This window comes from Pogoniulus pusillus, chromosome 42 (assembly GCF_015220805.1).
Source record: "Pogoniulus pusillus isolate bPogPus1 chromosome 42, bPogPus1.pri, whole genome shotgun sequence".
NCBI lineage: Eukaryota > Metazoa > Chordata > Aves > Piciformes > Lybiidae > Pogoniulus > Pogoniulus pusillus.
In genome coordinates this window covers 3,564,337-3,588,414 of record NC_087305.1, presented here as the reverse complement: position 1 = coordinate 3,588,414, position 24,078 = coordinate 3,564,337, and the positions used below count along the sequence as shown (strand labels likewise).

At 48.7% G+C, this 24,078-nt stretch overlaps 2 protein-coding genes across 2 annotated transcripts; both read left to right on the top strand.

Annotated features, from left to right (window-relative positions):
- The first annotated feature begins 247 nt into the window (after nt 1–247).
- LOC135192391 (gastrokine-1-like) lies at nt 248–2,296 on the top strand. The gene is made up of 6 exons (XM_064175493.1): nt 248–259; nt 650–703; nt 1,146–1,268; nt 1,473–1,583; nt 1,834–1,972; nt 2,202–2,296. The coding sequence occupies exons 1-6, from the start codon at nt 248–250 to the stop codon at nt 2,294–2,296; spliced, it is 534 nt and encodes a 177-aa protein (XP_064031563.1).
- A 13,109-nt stretch (nt 2,297–15,405) lies between these two features.
- On the top strand, nt 15,406–17,423 carry LOC135192390 (gastrokine-1-like). Its single transcript, XM_064175492.1, has 6 exons — nt 15,406–15,417; nt 15,778–15,831; nt 16,298–16,432; nt 16,638–16,748; nt 17,032–17,170; nt 17,329–17,423. Exons 1-6 carry the CDS (start codon nt 15,406–15,408, stop codon nt 17,421–17,423), a joined length of 546 nt encoding a protein of 181 aa, XP_064031562.1.
- The last annotated feature ends 6,655 nt before the right edge of the window (nt 17,424–24,078 follow it).

Here is a 24,078-nt window from a genome sequence, read left to right as displayed (position 1 = left end):
CTGAAAATGGATCCTTATCCCATAATTATCAGACGATGGCAGATCAAATTTACAGAAGCACAGGCCCCATGTTCATGGAGTTGTTGCAGCAGGAAATTATTCTTGGTGACATCCAGGCAGGGATACAAATGACAGAATTATTTTATTTCAACACTTGCTGCTTTCTCACCTGATTCTCAAAGACTATATAAGGTGCACAGGTCACAGCCTTCATTCCACCTGCTCCAGCATCAGCTCTGCAGTCACGATGAAGTGCGCTGTGAGTAGATGCTCTTTCGCTCCCTTCTCCACTCCCAACTTTGTCTCCTAGCATTGCCTTTCTCTCTCACAACTGCCTCTGCCTGTCTCTACCAAAAAGGCATCCGTGGGGCAGATTTTCTCCTCTAGAGACAGCAGCACAGGCCCTAGGAGCTTACCAGCATCTCCAGATTCAGCTCTCTAAACTACCTCCCTTGGGTCTGCTTTTTGTTAGTCTAGGGTAAGGCAAGGATGAGTCACCTTAGGTGAATCCTGCAATGACACTGGGAAAGCAAAAGGGGACCCAGGGAGGTCACTTTCCAGTCAGAGCAGTAGAAAGGCTCTCGGATCCTCTTGCTGGATTGGACACACAGACCTGCAGCTCTATTCTTGCCTTCCCTTTCCATTTCAGATTGTGGCTACCGTCCTCCTTGGACTCTGCCTGGCTCCAGCCCTCGGGCTTGTTGTAAGTAGAGCTCAAAGGATCTTTCTCTGGATTGCTCATGACAGGATCATGAGATGATTGACTTTGGTCAGTAGCTTTTCCTTCGGGCCTCAGCTCTTACCAGCTAATTGTGGTCTCTTCCAGGTTGGGCAACGACCTGGACATCAGGTGTTGCCTGGACAGAAGGGGTTTCCTGGACAGGATGTCTACCCTGGACAGGACGTGTTCCCTGGGCATGATGTCTACCCTGGGCAGGATGTGTTCCCCAGGCCCAATTACCCTCAGGTATGCTTTGGGAGTACATGGCCCAGGGCACTCTGCACCTCCACACACAACGATTGCTGCTCTTTCTGTGCTCCATGCTCTAGGAGTTTTCCTTGCTTCTTTCCCCACCCTTTTGCAGGAAAGGGATCAATAAGTTGAAAGTCTAAAAGCATTGTGGACTTTTGTCTTCTCCATCCAGAACCAGCAGAACACAGTCATCGTCGGCACCCAAACTCTGACCATTAAAAGGCAACTGCACGTGGCCATTATCACTCAGAAGGGCACCCTGAGGCCATGGAAAAGCATTTGGAACTACCAGACGGTGAGTGGCAGGGGACTGGTTCAGGGAATGGATGAGGAGATTGCTCCTGGAAAGCCGACCACACTACAGCACTTTTTCCTTTCCAATTTGCACCAAGAGTCCAACTTTGGCGTAGAACCATCCACGTTCCTTTCCTCTTTCACACCAACTTTATTCCCATCTTCTGCTCTTCAGTCCTTAGTTGTCCCTCACTTCACTTTGCAGGGCGTGATTGCAACCAAAGTGACATCAGAGGGAGTTTGCTACATTTCCACGATGGACAGGAGGGTGATGCCCACCTTTGATGCTCTGCCCAGGCTGGCTGAACAGAACAGGGTAAGATTCCAGGGGAGCAATTGCTTGGGAGCTTGCACAGTGCTGCAAAGGAAACTGAAGTCACAGGCGTGGCTGCTTGCATGAGCTTGAAGCCCACAGCCCCAGAGGCACACAGTGAGGAGAAGACAGTACCCAGCGCAGCGGTGGGGGAAACAGCAAGCAGCCAGGCACCATTCCAGAAACATGAGTGTGCTTAGCATGGAATGCATGGAGGCACTCAACTTGCTGACTGATGTCATTTCATGCTCAGCTCCAGCAGGCTCAAGGACGACCTTCAAAGGAGGTGGTCTACGTCATCAAGAGACCCATCCTCAACCTGCAGTCTTACGGGCAAGAGATCTCCGCCCTGTGCAGCGGCCTCACAACCTACGAGACCTACGAAGTGCAGGGTGAGTGCGAGCAAATGGACAATGCCTGTAGCCAGCCTGGCGCTGCTCTGCCTCGGGGGGGATGCGCAGCTGCTGCCGTTCCCCCCCAGACACAGGCACAACCTTCCCCTCAGACACCTGAAAGGTTCCAGCTGCAGCACTTACTCACAACACTGCTGGCTCGGAGCAGATCAGGCACAGGCTCTTGCATTCTGACATCTTCCTTTCTCTTCCTGCCTTCCTTTCACAGGACCCCAATACACTGTCAACCAGGGATCATGCACCAAAATCAACGTCCTGCACCTGCTGGACCTTGTCTACTGCCGTGCCAACAACAAGGCCTAAAATCCTCACCTGGCCTCAGCCAAGTGCAGCTGCTGCATCACTGCTGCACCAAGCCAGCCCCAATGCTGTTCTTCCCTAGCATCTCCTCCTTCCAGAGTTTCCTTTCTCCATGATGCAGATGCTCAGTTGTGACCATGCCTTTACAATAAAGTCCTCTAGCATGCATTAACCCTGCCTGTCTCTCATTACTATGCACTTTATCTTGACTCCTGTGGCATGAAATGGGGAAAGTAAGGGGAGGATGCAATGAACTGGCCGTGCTGAGAGTATTGGAGTTTATGGGATTGTACTGTTCTCAAAAGAGAGGTCTCCATTTTAGGCAGAGCATGCTGAATAATGCCCAGGGGCAATCCCACTGAACACCAGAGAAGCAGGCAGGCAACAACTTTCCATTTCCCTCACCTTGCACTGATCCCCATAGGCTTCATTGGGTAGTACTTTGAAAGGATGCAGACTTCTTCCAGGCACACCTCAGGCGCAGGCATCTGAATGATTAGCAGGAACACAGCTCTCTGCTAGCAGAGGAAAGACACAGACACTACTTTGCTGATGATGATCTCTAATCTTCCTTTTTGCTATGATACCACTCCTTGAAATCCTTCACACAACACAGGTTCTCCTTTGGCTCATGCTGAGGCTAAAAACGACTGAAAGAGGCAAGGATCAAAGCTGCAGAGGCATTTTCACTTCTTTTGAGTCATCTTACAGTATCCCAACCAAGTCCTTATCTCAGAAAAACATTGTTGGGACCGACAGCCAAACTGAAGTGCATCCACAGTGAGGCATGCAGCATGGGCAACACTCAGAAGCTGGAAGCCACTGTGTGTCAGGATAACGATGGTCAAGTGCCTATCAGAGAAACACATTAGGATGTCTTTGTATGAGTGGAGTGCAGCAGTCAATGTTTACAAACTCTTCAGAATGGGAAGGCAAGGCAGGAGAGGTGCTGGGATGTGGGCATTCTTTTGTCTAAACACTGGTTCCTTGGCTTGTTCCTTTGATACTTCAGAACCTTGTCTCCAGCATCTTCCATCCAGAGGGAATCACTTTGTTATCTGCATGAGCAATCTCCAAAGCCTGTGCCTTTGTGTTCCGGCACACTTCAAATTACTTTCCTCTTACCCCACCGCTGCAGGTTTGAATGGGGAGGAGAAGAAGGTTGAAGAGGGAACAGCAAAAGGTGCCTTTCCACAGGTGTACTGAACTGTGTGGAAGCCCACAGTGGGAGTTGGGCTGGTGCTTGGCTGGGTTTTTGTGCCCAGTATGAAATGACAACTGGACACTTTCTCTAGAAAAGCATAAGTAGAGCAAGGGAGAAAGTGCAAGGTGGTTCCTGCCTTGAAAGAGTTCCCGCCTGGACAGAGCTCCCAACAGGACAGGTTCCTGCTGTGACAGAGTTCCCATTTTTGACTGTCCCTGCTTTTGGATGGCTCCTACCTTTTTGCATGGCTCTCGGTTTTACACTGCCCCTGCCTTTGGAGAGTTCTCTCTACTTTTGCACCATTCTGTGCAAACTTATAAGCTTGGCAAGAGCTGGGGTCCATTTGAGAGAGCTGCAGGCGGCACCCGGCCCCAGCTACTCTTGGGCTATACAGCAGCCAACTTCCTGGCTGCTATTCTGAACTGGGGGAGACCCGAGCAGTTTGGCTCTCCCCTGCCGCTGCTGAGGTAGCGTTGCCCCCATGAATCCCTATCTTGTGGAAGCCATGTCTTGAGACATTTATCAGTTTGGCACTTTGCCATCTGCCTTGGGCTTCTGCCACATGGATCCAGACTATTGGATATGGCTTACAGCGTCAGAAGGCAGCCGAGCCACAGAGAAATCCAGCAAGGGATCAAAGCCAACTACCTATTTCACTTCCATGAGTAAAGCCTTCAGCTCCCTTAATTCTCTGCTCAGCCTGATTGACAGGGAGATAAAGCTGTGTTCATAGCTTAGCCTTTTCCATTTCCTGACTTCCTTAATCTCTAAATTTGACCATAACATCCTTTGAAGAATTCCAATTGAATTAGAATCTGTAAATAAACCTGAACCAGTTTTGTACATAGTTTTGGGCAGGGCTTTTCAATAAAATAAAATAACTCAATTGTTATAATTCCTGACATGGCCACATTAATGCCCTGCCTCCACGACCCTCCGTGCCAAGGAATTCCTCCTACTTTGCCTACCCAGCTCCTCCTGAACACACAAAAGCTTTGCTTTACCCAAAGAAAGATTAACAAGGATCCCAGTCGGGAGGAAAACGATTCTTCAAGCAGACCACTGAAATCCACTGCTTGGCTGTGACTTTATGCATCAGGGAGCACATCTGTCAGGGAAAGCAGCAGGTCTGTCACTGCTGGGTACAACCCAGAGACCAGGCTTTGGGCTCGAGCTGTCAACACCAGTCTCACTTACCTTAGGCAATTCCATGCACACACTACATGAAGCTAGCATGGGCCTTGCCACAGCACAATTCTGGCAGCTTAGATTGCTCTAAAGAGATTGCTCCAACAGCTGCCTGTAATGGAAGTTTCCAGTGACGGTGACTTGGTGTTTCTGGCAGTTTCGCACGAGGCAGCTGAGTGCTGAGGTGACATTTCCTGGTACATTCCCAACATTAAGAGGGAACCAGTTGCGGTTCTTTGTTCTTTTATTTTCTCAGTCCCAATCTAATCACTTTTTCTTTTCTTCCAAAACTTAATTGCTTAGATCAAGAGGTTTCATGTTTGAAAGTTAACATTCATGAATTGCTTGTCCATTATTCTTGATTAACCATTCCTGATGGACTTCCAAAGATGAAAATTCTTAGAAATCTGTCCTGAGGAACAAGACTTTTCTTTGTTGCTTCTGCTCTGTGCAGAGGCTCTTGTGTCTCAGTAAAATTGATCATCAATGTCCAATGGTCTGTGTTGTGCTTTTATCCATCCTGTCAAAGAGTGAGAGCAATTCCAAATTGATGAAGTGGAGCTCCTGCAAAATCCACTCCGAGCATTTGGCCCCATCCTGTATGACTTCCCAAGCAGATTTCACAGGCTGCCTTAGCCAGTTATCAGTCTGCACAAAAAGGGCCTGTCTGACTCGCCCGGTGTGTCTGCAGACAACCTCCTCTCCACTTCCAACCTCATACTGCACAGTCCTCTTCCCTTCTCCCAGCACGTGTCACCAGGAAAAGGCTCTGGAGCCCTTGGTGACCGTGGCCCAAGCTCTGTAAGAGATGTTGCCTTCCAGTTCCTCCAGGCCGCAGGGATCTGACCTGAGCAGAGTCCATGGTGAGCAGGTCCTGACGCAGCCGGAGCTGTGCCAGCGCAGGGATCCCGCACAGGTCAGCAGCTTTGCAGGGGTACAGAGATGAGCTCCAAATGCCCACCACACACCCAAACCACACTTTGTAGGGGTTTTGGTTTCTACAACACACAAATAGGTGCAGAGACAGCAACAGCAGCCCTAACAGCAGTCTGACAGGGAGAAAACACTTCCAGGCCTGCTGTTATTCGAGCTGCAAGGGCAGAACCATGCGAGGATGCTCCCAGACAGGGCGCTGAGGAGCTGCAGCCCCTGTTCCACTGCTGCTGCCTCAGCAGCCTTTGCCCACCCGTTCCTGCTCTCGCCCTCATGCGCCCAGCACAGCCTCTCCCCCTGCCTCCCACTGCTGCCACATCAGCTCTGCCCTGTCTGGGGCCACCCATCACAGCAAAGAGACCTCCACAGACTGGCCCAGCTCTCTAACATTCCAGCCTGAACGGCCTCGTTTCGCTAAAGCCATTTCCAGAGCCAGTGTTGTCTTTGGACCATCACTGCTTGGCCCTATGCTCACACGGGAACGCACAGCACACCCTGGAAAGCACAGGGGCTCTTATTTATTTTGCCTACAGCAAGGCTTTGATGAGGTTTGTCTAGGCCCTGGGCTATCTCTGGCCCAGGATTTGATGTCAGTTTTCAAAAGGGCTTGGTAGAGGTCAGAAGGTTACAACCAAACATAATCAATTCTTCCCTGAAAATGGATCCTTATCCCATAATTATCAGACGATGGCAGATCAAATTTACAGAAGCACAGGCCCCATGTTCATGGAGTTGTTGCAGCAGGAAATTATTCTTGGTGACATCCAGGCAGGGATACAAATGACAGAATTATTTTATTTCAACACTTGCTGCTTTCACACCTGATTCTCAAAGACTATATAAGGTGCACAGGTCACAGCCTTCATTCCACCTGCTCCAGCATCAGCTCTGCAGTCACGATGAAGTGCGCTGTGAGTAGATGCTCTTTCGCTCCCTTCTCCACTCCCAACTTTGTCTCCTAGCATTGCCTTTCTCTCTCACAACTGCCTCTGCCTGTCTCTACCAAAAAGGCATCCGTGGGGCAGATTTTCTCCTCTAGAGACAGCAGCACAGGCCCTAGGAGCTTACCAGCATCTCCAGATTCAGCTCTCTAAACTACCTCCCTTGGGTCTGCTTTTTGTTAGTCTAGGGTAAGGCAAGGATGAGTCACCTTAGGTGAATCCTGCAATGACACTGGGAAAGCAAAAGGGGACCCAGGGAGGTCACTTTCCAGCCAGAGCAGTAGAAAGGCTCTCGGATCCTCTTGCTGGATTGGACACACAGACCTGCAGCTCTATTCTTGCCTTCCATTTCCATTTCAGATTGTGGCTACCGTCCTCCTTGGACTCTGCCTGGCTCCAGCCCTCGGGCTTGTTGTAAGTAGAGCTCAAAGGATCTTTCTCTGGATTGCTCATGACAGGATCATGAGATGATTGACTTTGGTCAGTAGCTTTTCCCTTGGGCCTCAGTTTTTACCAGCTAATTGTGGTCTCTTCCAGGTTGGGCAACGACCTGGACAGCAGGCGTTCCCCGGACAGAACGTGTTCCCCGGACAGAATGTGTTCCCCGGACAGGATGTCTACCCTGGACAGGATGTCTACCCCGGACAGAACGTGTTCCCCGGGCATGATGTCTACCCTGGACAGAACGTGTTCCCCGGGCATGATGTCTACCCTGGACAGAACGTGTTCCCCGGGCATGATGTCTACCCTGGGCAGGATGTGTTCCCCAATTACCCTCAGGTATGGTTTGGGACCATCGCATCGTCCCAACTCGCTGCACTTGGAACCAAGACAAAACACACTCTTGGCAGCTGCTCACCTCACAGCATGGCCCAGGGCCCTCTGTACACAATAGCTGCTCTTTCTGTGCTCCATGCTCTTGGAGTTTTCCTTGCTTCTTTCCCCACCCTTTTGCAGGAAAGGGATCAATAAGTTGAAAGTCTAAAAGCATTGTGGACTTTTGTCTTCTCCATCCAGAACCAGCAGAACACAGTCATCGTCGGCACCCAAACTCTGACCATTAAAAGGCAACTGCACGTGGCCATTATCACTCAGAAGGGCACCCTGAGGCCATGGAAAAGCATTTGGAACTACCAGACGGTGAGTGGCAGGGGTCTGGTTCAGGGAATGGACGAGGAGACAGCTCCTGGAAAGCCAACCACACTACACTTTTTCCACTTAGCACCAAGAGTCAAACTTGGCATAGAACCATCCACGTTCCTTTTCCCTTTCACGCCAACTTTATTCCCATCTTCTGCTCTTCAGTCCTTAGTTGTCCCTCACTTCACTTTGCAGGGCGTGATTGCAACCAAAGTGACATCAGAGGGAGTTTGCTACATTTCCACGATGGACAGGAGGGTGATGCCCACCTTTGATGCTCTGCCCAGGCTGGCTGAACAGAACAGGGTAAGATTCCAGGGGAGCAATTGCTTGGGAGCTTGCACAGTGCTGCAAAGGAAACTGAAGTCACAGGCGTGGCTGCTTGCATGAGCTTGAAGCCCACAGCCCCAGAGGCACACAGTGAGGAGAAGACAGTACTCAGCGCAGCGGTGGGGGAAACAGCAAGCAGCCAGGCACCATTCCAGAAACTGGAGTGTGCTTAGCATGGAATGCATGGAGGCACTCAACTTGCTGACTGATGTCATTTCATGCTCAGCTCCAGCAGGCTCAAGGACAACCTTCAAAGGAGGTGGTCTACGTCATCAAGAGACCCATCCTCAACCTGCAGTCTTACGGGCAAGAGATCTCCGCCCTGTGCAGCGGCCTCACAACCTACGAGACCTACGAAGTGCAGGGTGAGTGCGAGCAAATGGACAATGCCTGTAGCCAGCCTGGCGCTGCTCTGCCTCGGGGGGGATGCGCAGCTGCTGCCGTTCCCCCCCAGACACAGGCACAACCTTCCCCTCAGACACCTGAAAGGTTCCAGCTGCAGCACTTACTCACAACACTGCTGGCTCGGAGCAGATCAGGCACAGGCTCTTGCATTCTGACATCCTCCTTTTTCTTCCTGCCTTCCTTTCACAGGACCCCAATACACTGTCAACCAGGGATCGTGCACCAAAATCAACGTCCTGCACCTGCTGGACCTTGTCTACTGCCGTGCCAACAACAAGGCCTAAAAGCCTCACCTGGCCTCAGCCAAGTGCAGCTGCTCCATCACTGCTGCACCAAGCCAGCCCCAATGCTGTTCTTCCCTAGCATCTCCTCCTTCCAGAGTTTCCTTTCTCCATGATGCAGATGCTCAGTTGTGACCATACCTTTGAAATAAAGCCCTCTAGCATGCGTTAACCCTGCCTGTCTCTCATTGCTGTACCCTTGGACATCTATGCACACATTCAGGAAAAATTTGCAGTGTACCTTCTCTATTCCTTTGCGTGCAATTGAGCGCACCCCCAGTCAGTTTGCAGATGACACTCTGGAAGGAGTGCTTTATCCTTCTGATTCGATATGACAAGAAATATCTTTTCATCTCCATGCTTGGGCTGATGGTCTTCTTCAGAAAGATGTTACCCACATGCACAGAGGGAACAGCTCTGTTTTGAAAGGCTGGTGGAACAGACCCAAACTGCCAGTGGTAAAACAGGATGAGGTTTTGCAGAAGAGTCCAAGTACGTCAAAGCAGGGCAAAGTCACAGAAAGCAATAGATATGGGAGTTACTGAGCTCTTGGACATCCAGAGGAATCCAGGGAAGAAAAATCTTTCTTGGCCACGGGGTGTCAGCCCTGAATTACAGGCCGATCAGCTGAGCCTCTCTGGTTATATCTTGATTGTCATTGCAGAGTGCTGGAATAGCTGCATGAAAGCCTGGGATCATCGTGAGATCTCAACCAAAGCTATTATCCACTAAACAGGTCAGAGCGCTGTGAAGCCCCAGAAGTCTATTCCAAAATATCTCACAAGGAGCACATCAGTCCTTAGAGCTCTGCACTTAGAAGTTCCTCAGCAGCCTCATTTCACAGGAATCATGCACCCAGAGCCCTCACACACAAACCAGGAGGTGGCAGCTCTGCCTTTTTCTCACAGCCACCCAACAAGAAGCACCTGTCCCCACTTTCTGCCCATCCAGACCTGGTGCAGGAACTAACCTGCAGTTTTGGCAGCACCACAGAGATCTCCACAAGAGGCTCTCATACTCCTTTCTGATACTGGGCTTTATTGCTGTCGGTTGTACAAAGCCTGATCCCCTGACACGGATCTTTTGTCTATGCAGTGATGAGCTGTAGCTGTGCTGATCCTCCCTTGGCAGGCCAAGAGGAGGGAAAGACTCCTCCCTGCACTCCAACTGCCCTGCAGTTCAGCTATGGAAACCCAAACTATCCCTCTGCAGACGACTTGGTTCTGCTCCTGTCTGCCTCTAAAGAAACTCTTACATCCAAGCAATCTCCACTTGCCTCAGGTCAGAAGAAGGTGACCCATCATTTGGCACTGCCACCCTCTGAGTGTCATTGAAACAAAAGAACCTTGCCATGACATGCTGAGAATAATTGTACCTTCTCTGTCCTCTCAAGGTGAGATTATGCTACCCCAATAAACTCTGGTGGTGACTCATGGGGCTTTTCCAGGTGCCTTTTGTAAATGTGTACTTTGTCTGGTGGTGGAGGAAAACAGTAAAGAATTAAGCAATACCTTTAAAGAAACTAAAACATTCTCTAGGCTGGGAATGACACACACTAGGTGAAGACAGGCTGGCACAGCTGCTATTAAATAAGAAGCACTTTCAGATTTGGTAAACAAACACCTCTGACTGTGCTGTATCTGCAACAGGCAGAAACACAAACCAAAACAAAATAATCCAAGACTGTATCTGTCCTCCTCTCTTTAGCTGAGTAAACAGCAATGGATGGCATTCCCGGGCAAAGAGATCCAGACGTCTGCACTGGCCAGCTGGAAAACCAAACATTCTGCAGGGATTCTGCAAGCACCAAGGCAAACCAACTCTTGTATTATGGCTCTCTAGAGTCATCAAAATTCAGAGAAACCTTAAAGTCTGCTTTTGGAGTAACAGTTGACAGTCCCTTCGTGCTGCTCCTCCTTTACTCATTTTTCCTTTTCTACACCTTACAATCCCTTTCTCAAATTAGCTCTTACTCCATGTCTGGTGGTACTTTTGTGCAGAAGGTCTGCAAAGATATATGATGGAAGACTGGGAAGCAGATCCTGTGAGAATACACTTAAAGAACAAGCTCAAATATAGAACCGTCCTCATGATTTCCAGGAACTGTATTAACACCTTTAACACAACAAGATTACCACCTCCTATGTGGTAAATGAGGGCATCAGCTACAGATAAAATAAGAGTTCCGAGTCCTTTGCCACAGACTATATTAGGCAGCTTTTCTCTGCCTCTGACTTTTACCTTTTTTACCTTTTTTCCCTCACTTAAAGGTCACTACAAAAGACATTAATCTTACTGTGACAAGTTCTCTTTCATCTCCCTGTGTGCAAAGGATTCAATCAGGCTCCTATCAAAGCCTCCTCTTATCAGAGCACTTCCCCAGGAAACACATCACCATGCTGTGAACACAGGGCACGTGCCAGCAAGGCAAACCCTTGGGAAGACTGAATGTTGCCATATGACTATATAAAAAGCAAGAGTACACATCCATTACCAGCAGATCTTGGCTACCATCAAAATGAAGTGCACTGTAAGTATACTTAGGACTACTGCATAAAGCTCTTAAGGCAGGAAGACTCTAAAATTACTTTGAGCCTTTCTTTGTTCCTAGCAAACTATTCCTGATTGATGCAGGGAGCACAGGGCAAAAATGCCAAATGGGTTGGGGCTGGAGGGGTGAAATTGCACTTTTGGCAGTGACTTCACTGCACCTGTCTAAGCAGAAATGGAAGAGCTCTGCTGCCAGGGTGAGGCACAGGTGTGAAATGGAGAAAGGGCAACGTTCCCTCAGCCACAGGTTGGCTGCTGCTCAGTTGGCTCAGCAGGTTCTAGCAGGTGATGGCACAGCTGGCTGATGCTGGTGCCCTGCCTGCAGGATGAATTCTAAACTGTTAGTGCTACATTCTCTGAGTCACACCTGGACCTCTCTCCAAAAATCTTTCTTTGAAGGAGATGAACTCTGTGACTAATACTGCATTAGAAGGATTCTGTCCAAGAGTTGTTCCCAGTCACCATTACTACAAAAAAATTCCATACCACAATATTAAATCTCTCAAAAAGGTTCCTGAAGTAGTTTTGACAAATTTGAACCTAGACATGGATCTGCTCCATGTTGGAAATCAACAGATCAGGGTGAAGAGCTCATATTCTCTTAAACCAGAATCATTTATAGGAACTGATGATCTGACATAGTCTTAGTAACAAAAAATTCTTCTGCCCTTTTAGCTACTCTAGAACCAGAGACTCCTTCAAGAAAATGCTGAGCATGTGCACAGAGTTCAGCAGGAAGTCAACATGATTTTAAGACAGCAAATAACCTGATACAAGTAAGGAGTCAGGATGTTAAAGTGCTGTGAATTTCCAATGTTCATTTCAGATTGTGACTGCTGCTCTTCTTGGAGCTGTCCTGGTTCCAGTTCTTGCTGGCAGGGTAAGTACAGAGCTGCACAGAGTTGCCAGAAGACCTCTGAGAGAGATGTTTCTCAGAATAAAGCTGTATTTTAAGGTCTGATACCCAGCAGGTACCTCAAAGAGCAATCATTTCCCCAAGCATGGTTCCCAGACTCACTGCTTTATCGAGCAGAAGACTCCTGAGAGCCCACAAACTTAAACCCTTATCTCCTTTCATCCTTTCCAAAAATCAGAATGTTGAGAAGAGCCTGAAAGGGCACCAAGGAGAAAATCCTCACCACCCTGCCACTGGAGAGTTCAATGACTTAAAGGAGGTCTCTCAGGCATTCAAAACTCTGTGGGATGTTGAGACGGTGAGTAGCTGCCAGCATGGCTCAGAAAAAGGGGAAAAGAAATAAAAGGGGATTGAAAAACCTTCAGAGATTCCAGAAAACTTCACCAGGAGGTGCTGTAGAACATTCTCATTTAACCATTTGATTCCTGCTGCTGCACGGTGTGCAGTGCTCATGCTTTCAGCAGTGGACTCCTTCACATCCCCCAACCTATCGTACCCATGGCATTTCTGGAGGAGGCAATCAACTGTGCCTTTAACCAGAGTCCCTTCTTGGCCTCCCTGAGCATCTCCCTAGGCAATGTCATTGCCAAAAGGATGTTTTGCTCCCCTAGCATTATCTGTACTGTGCAAAGCCCTTCTTGCAAACAGGGCTTCTCTCTGGCAGTCTGCTGACCCAGGACTGTTTGCAACAAAAGGCTTTTTCCCCTCTTTTCAACAGGGCTATGTTGCAACCAAGGTACTTTCCAAAAACACCTGCATCATTTCTAACAAGATCAGGGACTCATGGCTTGATGAACCATTTCCTGCACTAGGTCAAGGAATCAAGGTAGGATGGGGATAGAAAGTGGTGAGAACACTCATCAACTGCCTCTGTAAAGGACTTGCTCCCTCCAGCAAAGGTTCCTCAGCAGAACAAGGCAACTCCATGACTTCTGCATACATTGCATTGCCCTCATCTAATCCTTTCCCATTGTCAAAGATGTGTCTGTATCTTTTCAACTTCTTTTTTTGTTTTTCTAAATGCTATTTTCTGTATTTGTTTTTTGATACTTAGGGACCTCGTCCTCACTACTTCCCACCCAGAGAGAATCGCTTTGTGATCTCCACAAACAGACTCCAAAGCTTGCAGCCATATGGAAAACGCATTCAAGCTCTGTGCAGAGGAATCCCCTCCTACTTTGCTTACCCAGCTCCCGGTGAGCACATCAGTAACAGGCTTGGATTGCCCAAAGAAATATTAGCAAGGTTGCCAAAAAGGAGGACAATGATTGAAGCATGGATGAGCAAGCGGAGCACTGAAATCCACTGCTTGCCTGTGACCTTTATCCATCAGGGAGCACATTTGTCAGGAAAAGCAGCAGGTCTGTCACTGCTGTGTACAACCCAGAGACCAGGCTTTGGGCTCAAGCTGTTGACACCAGTTTCACTGGTTCACTCCATGCACATACGCCATCAAGCTAGCATGGGCCCTGCCACAGCACAATTCTGACAGCTTAGCTAGGTCTAAAAGGATTGCAGCTAAAAAAAATTGCCTGTAGTGGAAATTTCCAATGATGGTGATTTGGTGATTCTCTAAGTTTCAGATGAGGCAGCTGAGTGCTGAGGTGACATTTCCTGGTATATTTCTAATATTAAGATGGAACCAGGTTTATTGTTTCTAGTATTAAGATGGAATTCAGCTTTATCATTCTCTTAAATTCTCTGTCCCAACCTAATCAGTTTTTCTTTGTCTTTCAGGATCCAACTTCTTAGATCCAGACGCTGCATGTTTGAAAGTTAACATTAATGAATTGCCTGTCCATTACTGTTTTTAATTATGCCTGATGGAGTACTGGGGAAGAAAATTTCTACAATGGCATAACCAAAAAAATCTAAGCCTTATCCACTCATCACATTTATCTCTCTTCTTCTGCACTGTGCACAGGCTCCTCAGTCACAGTAAAATTTATAACCAACCTACACTGCTCTGCCCTGCGTTTTCATTAGGCCTGTATGAAATGTAAGCAATTCTACAAAGAAGCTACTGAACTGCTGCTCTTGCAAAAACCTTAAGCTAAAGATGTAAGGGGTTGAAACTGGAAGAGGGGAGAATTAAACTGGATATTAGGAAGAGGTTCTTTACAGTGAGGGTGGTGAAACACTAAAACAGGTTGCCCAGGGAGCTTGTGGAAGCTTCCTCTCTGGAGGTGTTCAAAGCTAGGTTAGATGAGGCCTTGAGACTTGTCCTAGTGGGGGTGTCTCTGCCTATGGCAGGGGCTTGGAACTGGATGATCTTTGAGGTCACTTCCAACCTAAACCATTCTATGACTCTGTCTGACACAAACATCCTCTAACTACTGAATTAAGAAAGCAAAGAATTCTACCATGCTTAGGAGTTTCAGGTAACATATCAGGGCTGGTTTCTTGTTCTGCCTGCGATGCCACTGCAGTTCAGAATGAGCTTTATTCAATTTTACATGGAGCCAGGATTAAAATGAACCAGAAGAGAACGAGCCTCAGAAAGAAAACACTTCCACACAGCCTCTGAGCAAAGCTAGAAGGGCAGAACCGTGCAGGGGTGCTCCGGCCACACACTCAGGAGCACACAGCCTGCAAGCCAACAGCTGCACACAAAGCCCAGGCATGCACAAAGCTCCCAGACACAACGATCACCTCTGTCTTTGCAGCAACACAGAAAAGGAGCTGAGGCAAGGTGAAAACCATGTGTGGTGCTACCTAGGACAACCAAGAGACCCTCACAGACCAGCCCATATCCCTAGTAGTTCACCCTGAACAGCCTCATTAGAACAAAGCCACTTGCAGAGGCAGTGCTGTCTTTGGGCCCTGAGCTCACACAGGAACTCACAGAACATTCTGGAAGGTACAAAGGCTCTTATTTATTTTGTCCTCTGCAAGGCTTTTGTAGGTTTTTCAAGCCCAGGCTATGTCTGCTCACAAGATTGATGGGGATTTTCAATTCTCATGTTTAAGTTTTCACTGCAAATGGATCCTTATCTGATCAGTATCACACACTGGCAGATCAACAGTTACAGAAGCACAGGCCCCATATTCATCAAGCAGTTAGGGCAGGAAAGAATTATCGGCGGCATCCAGGCAGGGATACAAATGACAGAATTATTTTATTTCAGCACTTAATCCTTCCACATCTCATTCTCAAAGCCTATATAAGGTGCACAGGTCACAGCCTTCATTCCACCTGCACCAGCATCAGCTCTGCAGTCACGATGAAGTGCGCTGTGAGTAGATGCTCTTTCGCTCCCTTCTCCACTCCAACTTTGACTCCAGTCGTTGCCTTTCTCTCTCACAACTGCCTCTGCCTGTCTCTGCCAAAAAGGCATTCTTGGGGCAGATTTTCTCCTCTAGAGACAGCAGCACAGACCCTAGGAGCTTACCATCACCTCCACGTTCAGCTCTCTAAACTACCTCTCTTGGGTCTGCTTTGCATTAATCTAGGGTAAGGCAATTGCACTGGGAAAGCAAAAGAGGATCCAGGGAGTTCACTTTCAGATCAGGACAGGAAAGAGGCTCTTGGATCCACTTGCTGGATTGGACAAACAGCCCTGCAGCTCTAATGGACGTTTCCGTTTCCATTTCAGATTGTGGCTACCGTCCTCCTTGGACTCTACCTGGCTCCAGCCCTCGGGCTTGTTGTAAGTAATGCTGAAAAGGTCTTCTTTGGATTGTTCCTTACAGGATCATGAGATGATTGACTTTGGTCAGTAGCTTCTACTTTGGGCAACAAGTCTTACCAAGTAATTGTGGTATTTTCCAGGTTGGGCCAGTACCTGGACAGAACGTGTTGCCTGGACAGAACGTGTTCCCTGGACAGAACGTGTTCCCTGGGCAGGATGTCTACCCTGGACCGGACGTATTCCCTGGGCAGGATGTGTTCCCTGGACAGGACGTATTCCCCGGGCAGGATGTGTTCCCTGGACAGGATGTGTTCCCCAGGCCCAATTACCCTCAGGTACGGTTTGATATTCCCTCATTGTCCCAACTCCCAACATTGCCATATTTTCATAGCCTACAGCACTTTGAACCAAGACAAAACACAATATTGTAGACCAATGAAGTTAAAAACTGAAAGTGCTGTGGGATTTTGTTTTCTCGATGCAGAATCCTGACCTGAACCAGCAAACCACCATCGTTGTGGGCCCCCAAATTCTGACCCTCAAGAGGCAATGGCACGTGGCCGTGATTGAGAAGAAGAGCACTGTGGGCGCATGGAAAACCGTTTGGAACTACAGGACGGTGAGTGGCAAGGCACTGCTCCAGGGAATGGACAAGGAGGCAGCTCCTGGAAAGCTGACCACAACACAGCACTTATTTCTTTCCTCTGAGTACCAAGAATCCAACTTTTGTGGTAGCACTAGCCACATTTCTTTCCTCTCTCTTACTCACCTTCTTCCCAATTTCTGTACTTCCATCCTTAGTTGTCCCTTACTTCACTTTGCAGGGTGTGACTGCAACCAGAATGCCATCCGAGAGAGTCTGCTACATTTCCACCATGAACAGGCAGCTGGTGCCCACCTTTGATGCTCTGCCCAGACTGGTCGAACAGAACAGGGTAAGATTCCAGAGGACAACTTCCTGGGGAAGTTGTGCAGCACTGCAAAGGCAACTGGTGTCAGACAGGTGGCTGTTTTCATGAGCTTGAGACCCACAGTAACTGCAAAAGCCATTTAGACCACACCATGGCTTATGAAGTTGTATCACAGCACTCAGGGAGGAGAAGAGATTGGAAACTCACTCCAAGCAAAGCACTCAGGAGCAGTGCAGAGAAAGGAATACGCACAGCAGTGAATGCACTGTGGCACTGATCTTGACAAATGCTCTTTTGTCCTGTCCAGATCCAGGGAGTTAAAGGACAACCTTCACAGGACATCATCTACGTCATCAAGAGACCTATCCTCAACCTTGAGGTTTATGGACAAGAGGTTGTCACCCTGTGCAGTGGACTCACAACCTACGAGACTTATGAGGTCCATGGTGAGTGCAAGCAAAGGAGTGCTGGGAGGGCTCCATGGGACTGAACATGGCAGTGCCAACGTGCCCAGTGCTCAGGGCAGACAATGAATGCACACATCTCTGAACACCTCCTTCCCTCTTACCTCACCATATCTTTCTTTCCTGCCTTCCTTTCACAGGACCCCAATACACTGTCGACCAGGGATTGTGCACCAAAATCAATGTGCTGCACCTGCTGGACTTTGTCTTCTGCCGTGCCAACAACAAGGCCTAAAAGCCTCACCCGGCCTCAGCCAAGTGCAGCTGCTCCATCACTGCTGCACCAGGGCAGCCCCAATGCTGTTCCTCCCTGGCATCTCCTCCTTCCAGAGTCCCCTTCTCCATGATGCAGATGCTCAGTTGTGACCATATCTTTGCAATAAAGATCTCTAGCATGCATTAACCCTGCCTGTCTCTCATTGCTGTACCCTTTCACATCCATGCACTCATCCAGCAAACCATGTGGAGTGCATCTCCTGGACCCCTTTGGAGCCCTCCAAATGCTCTTCTCAGAGCTTGACATGCACACAGGAAACACCCATAAAGGAGTGCAAGTTTCACAGTTTGTAGGTGACAAAGGCACCAAACAGACCTGAGTGCTTCCTTCCCCTTTCCAGGCAAAGAGGACTTGCACCAGGAATTCTGACTCATGTGGCATGTAAGGGAGAAAGAAAGAAAGGAGGAGGATGCAATGAATTTGCCTTGCTGAGGGGATGAGGAAGCCAATATGTAGGATTTACAGAGTTTTTTTGTTCCTAAAATAGAGGCCTCCAGTGTAACCAGAGCATGGTAAGGACTAGTCAGGGGCATCACACTGAACACCTTAGAAGCAGACAGGCAACCACCCTCCATTTCTATCGGCACAGTACCAATCTCCACAGGCTTTACTGCACAGCACTTTGAAAGGATGCAGAATTCACTGAGCCACAACTCAGGCCCAGGCACCTGAATGACTGGCAGGGACACGCCTCACTGCTAGCAGAGGAGAAACACAGACACGACTTTGATGCTGCTGAACTCCAATCTTCCTTTTTACCATGACACCACTTTTTTGCATTGCTTCACACCACACAGGCTCTTGTTTGGCTCAGGCCCAGGCTAAACATGGCAGAAAGTGGAAAGAATCAAAGCTGTGGAGGCATTTTCACCTATTTAGAGTCATTACAGATTGTCCTAACAAAACATTACAGCTCTTGTCACACTCACTTTGCCTTCTACCTCATCCCAGCCCTTTGCAGGTTCCTCTGATCAAACTCAGTGCTGTTTCTACATTATTGCTGTTACCTTAGGCCCAGCGGTGCCAGGGCTCTTGCATCTGCCTGGCCCCAAGGGCTTAACAAGGGCTGTCTGAACAGCTGATCACACTGCACAGAACACCACGCCAAGTCAGGCTTTGCATTCTGGTGGATCCCAGGGCTCTCAAAGTGTGGACACCTGCGCTGTGCTTTGCCCTTGCTCACCAGAGCCTGCAGAGATTGAAGATCAGTGACTAAGGACACACTTTCACCTGAGAGCTTTCATTCCTGCAGAGAGGTCAGATTCAATCTTAGAAATGATGCAACTCAGCTTGAAAAGTAAAGTAACAAAGGAACTTAGTAACTGGGATTTAGAACCAGCCTCATCGTTTTGGGGACCCTTAACACAGCAAGATTACCACCTCCATTGTGCCCACAGAGGGTATCAGCAATGTATAAAACAGGAGGCTGCACCCTCTGCCATGCAGGCACCAAGCCTCACCACAGACTGTATGAGGCAGCTGTTCTCTGCCTCTGACTTTACTTTCCTTCTCACTTAAAATTTACTACAAAGACATTGGTCTTACCATGACAAGTTCTCTTTCATCTCCCTGTGTGCAAAGGATTCAATCAGGCTCCTATCAAAGCCTCCTCTTATCAGAGCACTTCCCCAGGAAACACATCACCACGCTGTGAACACAGGGCACGTGCCAGCAAGGCAAACCCTTGGGAAGACTGAACGTTGCCATATGACTATACAAAATGTAAGAGTACACATCCATTACCAGCAGATCTTGGCTACCATCAGAATGAGGTGCCCTGTAAGTATACTTAGGACAACTGCATAAAGCTCTTAAGGCAGGAAGACTCTAAAATTACTTTGAGCCTTTCTTTGTTCCTGGCAAACTATTCCCAATTGACGCAGGGAGCCCTGAGCAAAGATGCCAAATGGATCAGGCCTGCAGGGGTGAAATTGCACTTTTGGCAGTGACTTCACTGCACCTGCCTCGGCAGATGTGGAAGGGAGAAGAGCTCGGCTGCCAGGGTGAGGCACAGGTGTGAAATGGAGAAAGGGCAACACTCCCTCAGACACAGCTCAGCTGCCACTCAGTTGGCTCGGCAGGTTCTAGCAGGTGACGGCACCGCTGTCGGATGGGAGTGCTGGAGAACCACCATGAGACATGGGACACTCTAAGTGCAGGGCTGTGAACATGGCCATTGGCTGCAGCAGGGAACAGCTGCAGGACACATTCTAAACAGCCAGTGCTGAATTCTCCGAGTCACATCTGCCTCTTCATGCCTGTCCCATACCAAGGTAGCACAGGTCAGGCTACAGCACGCTTTGGGGATTCACAACCTATCTTGCAACAGAGATTGGCCTAATAAGATTGCTCCAAATGTTGCCTGTGGTAGAACTCCCAAAAGACACTGCTGAGGTGACATTTCCTGGTCCATTTCCAACGCTAAGATGGAAACTGGGCGAGTTCTTTGTTCTTTTACTTTCTCACTGCCAATCTAATCAGTTTTTCCTTTGCTTTCAGAATCAAACTCAATTTAGATGTTTGAAGGTTAAGCTTAATGGACTGCCTGTCTACTGCTACAATTAATTATTTCTGATGAGGTTTTAGGGAAGCAATTTCACATCCCTGTGTAACCAAGGAAAAGCAAGACTCTTGTCCCTCGTCAGTTTTCAGTCATTTATCTCTCTCTTCTTCTGCTCTGTGCACAGGCCTCTGTATCACAGCCAAATCTACCATCAACCCACACAGCTCTGCCTTGTGTTTTTATACATCCTGTAGAATCATAGCATCAGTCAGGGTTGGAAGGGACCACAAGGATCACCTAGTTGCAACCCCCCAGCCATGGCTAGAGACACTCTACCCTAGATTAGGCTGGCCAGAGCCTCGTCCAGCCTGGCCTTAAACACCTCTAGGGATGGGGCCTCAGCCTCCTCCCTTGGTAATCGTGGGCAGAACAATTTAAGCAGTTCCACAGGCAAGCTGCTAAACTGCTGTGCTTGCAAAATCCAGCTGGGGCATCAACACCTCATCCTCTGTGATTTCCCCCTCAGCCTTGCACATGCTGCCATAGGTGATATTTACCCCACACCATGAGCAAGTTGTGCTGCACTGCTGCATCAGCATCCTGAAGACACTGAGGCCTGAAGTCCAGACTCACACATTGCCATGTGTCACATCTCACACAGTGCCATGTGTCACATCTCTGCATGCTTCCCTTATGGCATGAAAAGCTTAAGCTAAAGATGTGTCCTACACAAACATTCCCAAGTGCCGAACACAGGAAGCAAGGAACTGCCTCTTCCCTAGGAGATTCACGGTCACACATCTGGGCTGGTTCCTCGTTCTGCCTGGGATGCAACTGCAGTTCAGAACGTGCTTTATTGAAACTTACATAAAGCCAGGACTGAAATGAACCAGAAGAGAATGAGCCTCAGAAGGAAAACACTTCCACAATGGCTCTCACCTAAAACAACGAAGAGACCCCCACAGACCAGCCCATATCTGTAGTAGTTCATCCTGAACAGCCCCATTAGAACAAAGCCACTTGCAGAGGCAGTGCTGTCTTTGGGCCCTGAGCTCACACAGGAACTCACAGAACATTCTGGAAGGTACAAAGGCTCTTATTTATTTTGTCCTCTGCAAGGCTTTTGTGGGTTTTTCAAGCCCAGGCTATGTCTGCTCACAAGATTGATGGGGATTTTCAATTCTCATGTTTAAGTTTTCACTGCAAATGGATCCTTATCTGATCAGTATCACACACTGGCAGATCAACAGTTACAGAAGCACAGGCCCCATATTCATCAAGCAGTTAGGGCAGGAAAGAATTATCGGCGGCATCCAGGCAGGGATACAAATGACAGAATTATTTTATTTCAGCACTTAATCCTTCCACATCTCATTCTCAAAGCCTATATAAGGTGCACAGGTCACAGCCTTCATTCCACCTGCTCCAGCATCAGCTCTGCAGTCACGATGAAGTGCGCTGTGAGTAGATGCTCTTTCGCTCCCTTCTCCACTCCAACTTTGACTCCAGTCATTGCCTTTCTCACAACTGCCTCTGCCTGTCTCTGCCAAAAAGGCATTCTTGGGGCAGATTTTCTCCTCTAGAGACAGCAGCACAGACCCTAGGAGCTTACCAGCACCTCCACATTCCACTCTCTAAACTACCTCTCTTGGGTCTGCTTTGCACCTGTCCAGGGTAAAACAAGGATGAGTCACTTTATGTGGCCCTTGCAATTGCACTGGGAAAGCAAAAGAGGACCCAGGGAGTTCACTAACAGGTCCGCACAGGAAAGAGGCTCTCGGATCCACTTGCTGGATTGGACAAACAGCCCTGCAGCTCTAATGGACGTTTCCATTTCCATTTCAGATTGTGGCTACCGTCCTCCTTGGGCTCTGCCTGGCTCCAGCCTTCGGGCTTGTTGTAAGTAGTGACCCAGCTGTGCGCTGTCCTGTGTGAGTGGTTCGGGCACTCCTTCATTAGTAGCAAAAGGGATGGTAATGGGAAGCTATAAAAGTGCAACTTAGCAAAGTTCCCTCTCTTCCTGATGGGATGGCAGAAACACAGGCAGGCAACTCAAGTTAGAATGGACCTAGAAAGATTCCTACAGAGAGCAGAGACAAACAGGGTCACAATTCTCACCAGGCCACAACTCTCACGAGCTATGTCTGGCATCTTGCAGGTTGGGCAGAAGACCGGGCACGATCAGTTCCCTGGACAGGACCAGTTCCCTGGACAGGATGTGTTTCCCGGACAGGACCAGTTCCCCGGGCAGGATGTGTTCCCCAAGCCACACTACCCTCAGGTACAGTTTGAGATTCCCTGATTGTCTCAAATAGTAGCACTTAGAGCCAAGACAAAGCACAATCTTGGTGACTGCTGACATCACAACGTGTCTGGTGGGGTGGGGGAGGTCATCGGGAGCAGCACACCCATGCATTGCTGTTCTTTCTCTGTTCCCTGCTCGATGACTTTTCCCTGCTTCTTTCCCCATCATTGCAGAAGAAAGGCATCATCTGATGTCAGAGTTTAAAAGTGCTATGGAATTTTGTTTCCTCGATGCAGAATCCTGACCTGAACCAGCAAACCACCATCGTTGTGGGCACCCAAATTCTGACCCTCAAGAGGCAATGGCACGCGGCCATCATCGAGAAGAAGAGCACTGTGGGTGCATGGAAAAGCATTTGGAACTACAGGACGGTGAGTGGCAAGGCACTGCTCCAGGGAATGGACAAGGAGGCAGCTCCTGGAAAGCTGACCACAACACAGCACTTATTTCTTTCCTCTGAGTACCAAGAATCCAACTTTTGTGGTAGCACTAGCCACATTTCTTTCCTCTCTCTTACTCACCTTCTTCCCATCTTCTGTACTTCCATCCTTAGTTGTCCCTTACTTCACTTTGCAGGGTGTGATTGCAACCAGAATGCCAACCGAGAGAGTCTGCTACATTTCCACCATGAACAGGCAGCTGGTGCCCACCTTTGATGCTCTGCCCAGACTGGCCGAACAGAACAGGGTAAGATTCCAGAGGACAACTTCCTGGGGAAGTTGTGCAGCACTGCAAAGGCAACTGGTGTCAGACAGGTGGCTGTTTTCATGAGCTTGAGACCCACAGTAACTGCAAAAGCCATTTAGATCACACCATGGCTTATGAAGTTGTATCACAGCACTCAGGGAGGAGAAGAGATTGGAAACTCACTCCAAGCAAAGCACTCAGGAGCAGTGCAGAGAAAGGAATACGCACAGCAGTGAATGCACTGTGGCACTGATCTTGACAAATGCTCTTTTGTCCTGTCCAGATCCAGGGAGTTAAAGGACAACCTTCACAGGACATCATCTACGTCATCAAGAGACCTATCCTCAACCTCCAGGTTTATGGACAAGAGGTCATCACCCTGTGCAGTGGACTCACAACCTACGAGACTTATGAAGTCTATGGTGAGTGCAAGCAAAGGAGTGCTGGGAGGGCTCCATGGGACTGAACATGGCAGTGCCAACGTGCCCAGTGCTCAGGGCAGACAATGAATGTACACATCTCTGAACACCTCCTTCCCTCTTACCTCACCATATCTTTCTTTCTTGCCATCCTTTCACAGGACCCCAATTCACTGTCAACCAGGGATCGTGCAGCAAAATCAATGTGCTGCACCTGCTGGACCTTGTCTTCTGCCGTGCCAACAACAAGGCCTAAAAGCCTCAGCTGGCCTCAGCCAAGTGCAGCTGCTCCATCACTGCTGCACCAGGCCGGTCCCAATGCTGTTCCTCCCTGGCATCTCCTCCTTCCAGAGTCCCCTTCTCCATGATGCAGATGCTCAGTTGTGACCATATCTTTGCAATAAAGATCTCTAGCATGCATTAACCCTGCCTGTCTCTCATTGCTGTACCCTTTCACATCCATGCACACATCCAGTAAACCATTTGGAGTGCATCTCCCGGACCACTTCGGAGCCCTCCAAATGCTCTTCTCAGAGCCTGACATACACACAGGACACACCCGTAGAGTGGTGTAAGTGTCACAAAGGCAGCACACAGTGCTGAGACATTTCTTCCCTTTTCCAGGGACAGAAGCCTCATGGCAGAAATTCTGACTCTGGTGGTATGAAAGGGAGAAAGAAAGGAGGAGGATGCAATGAA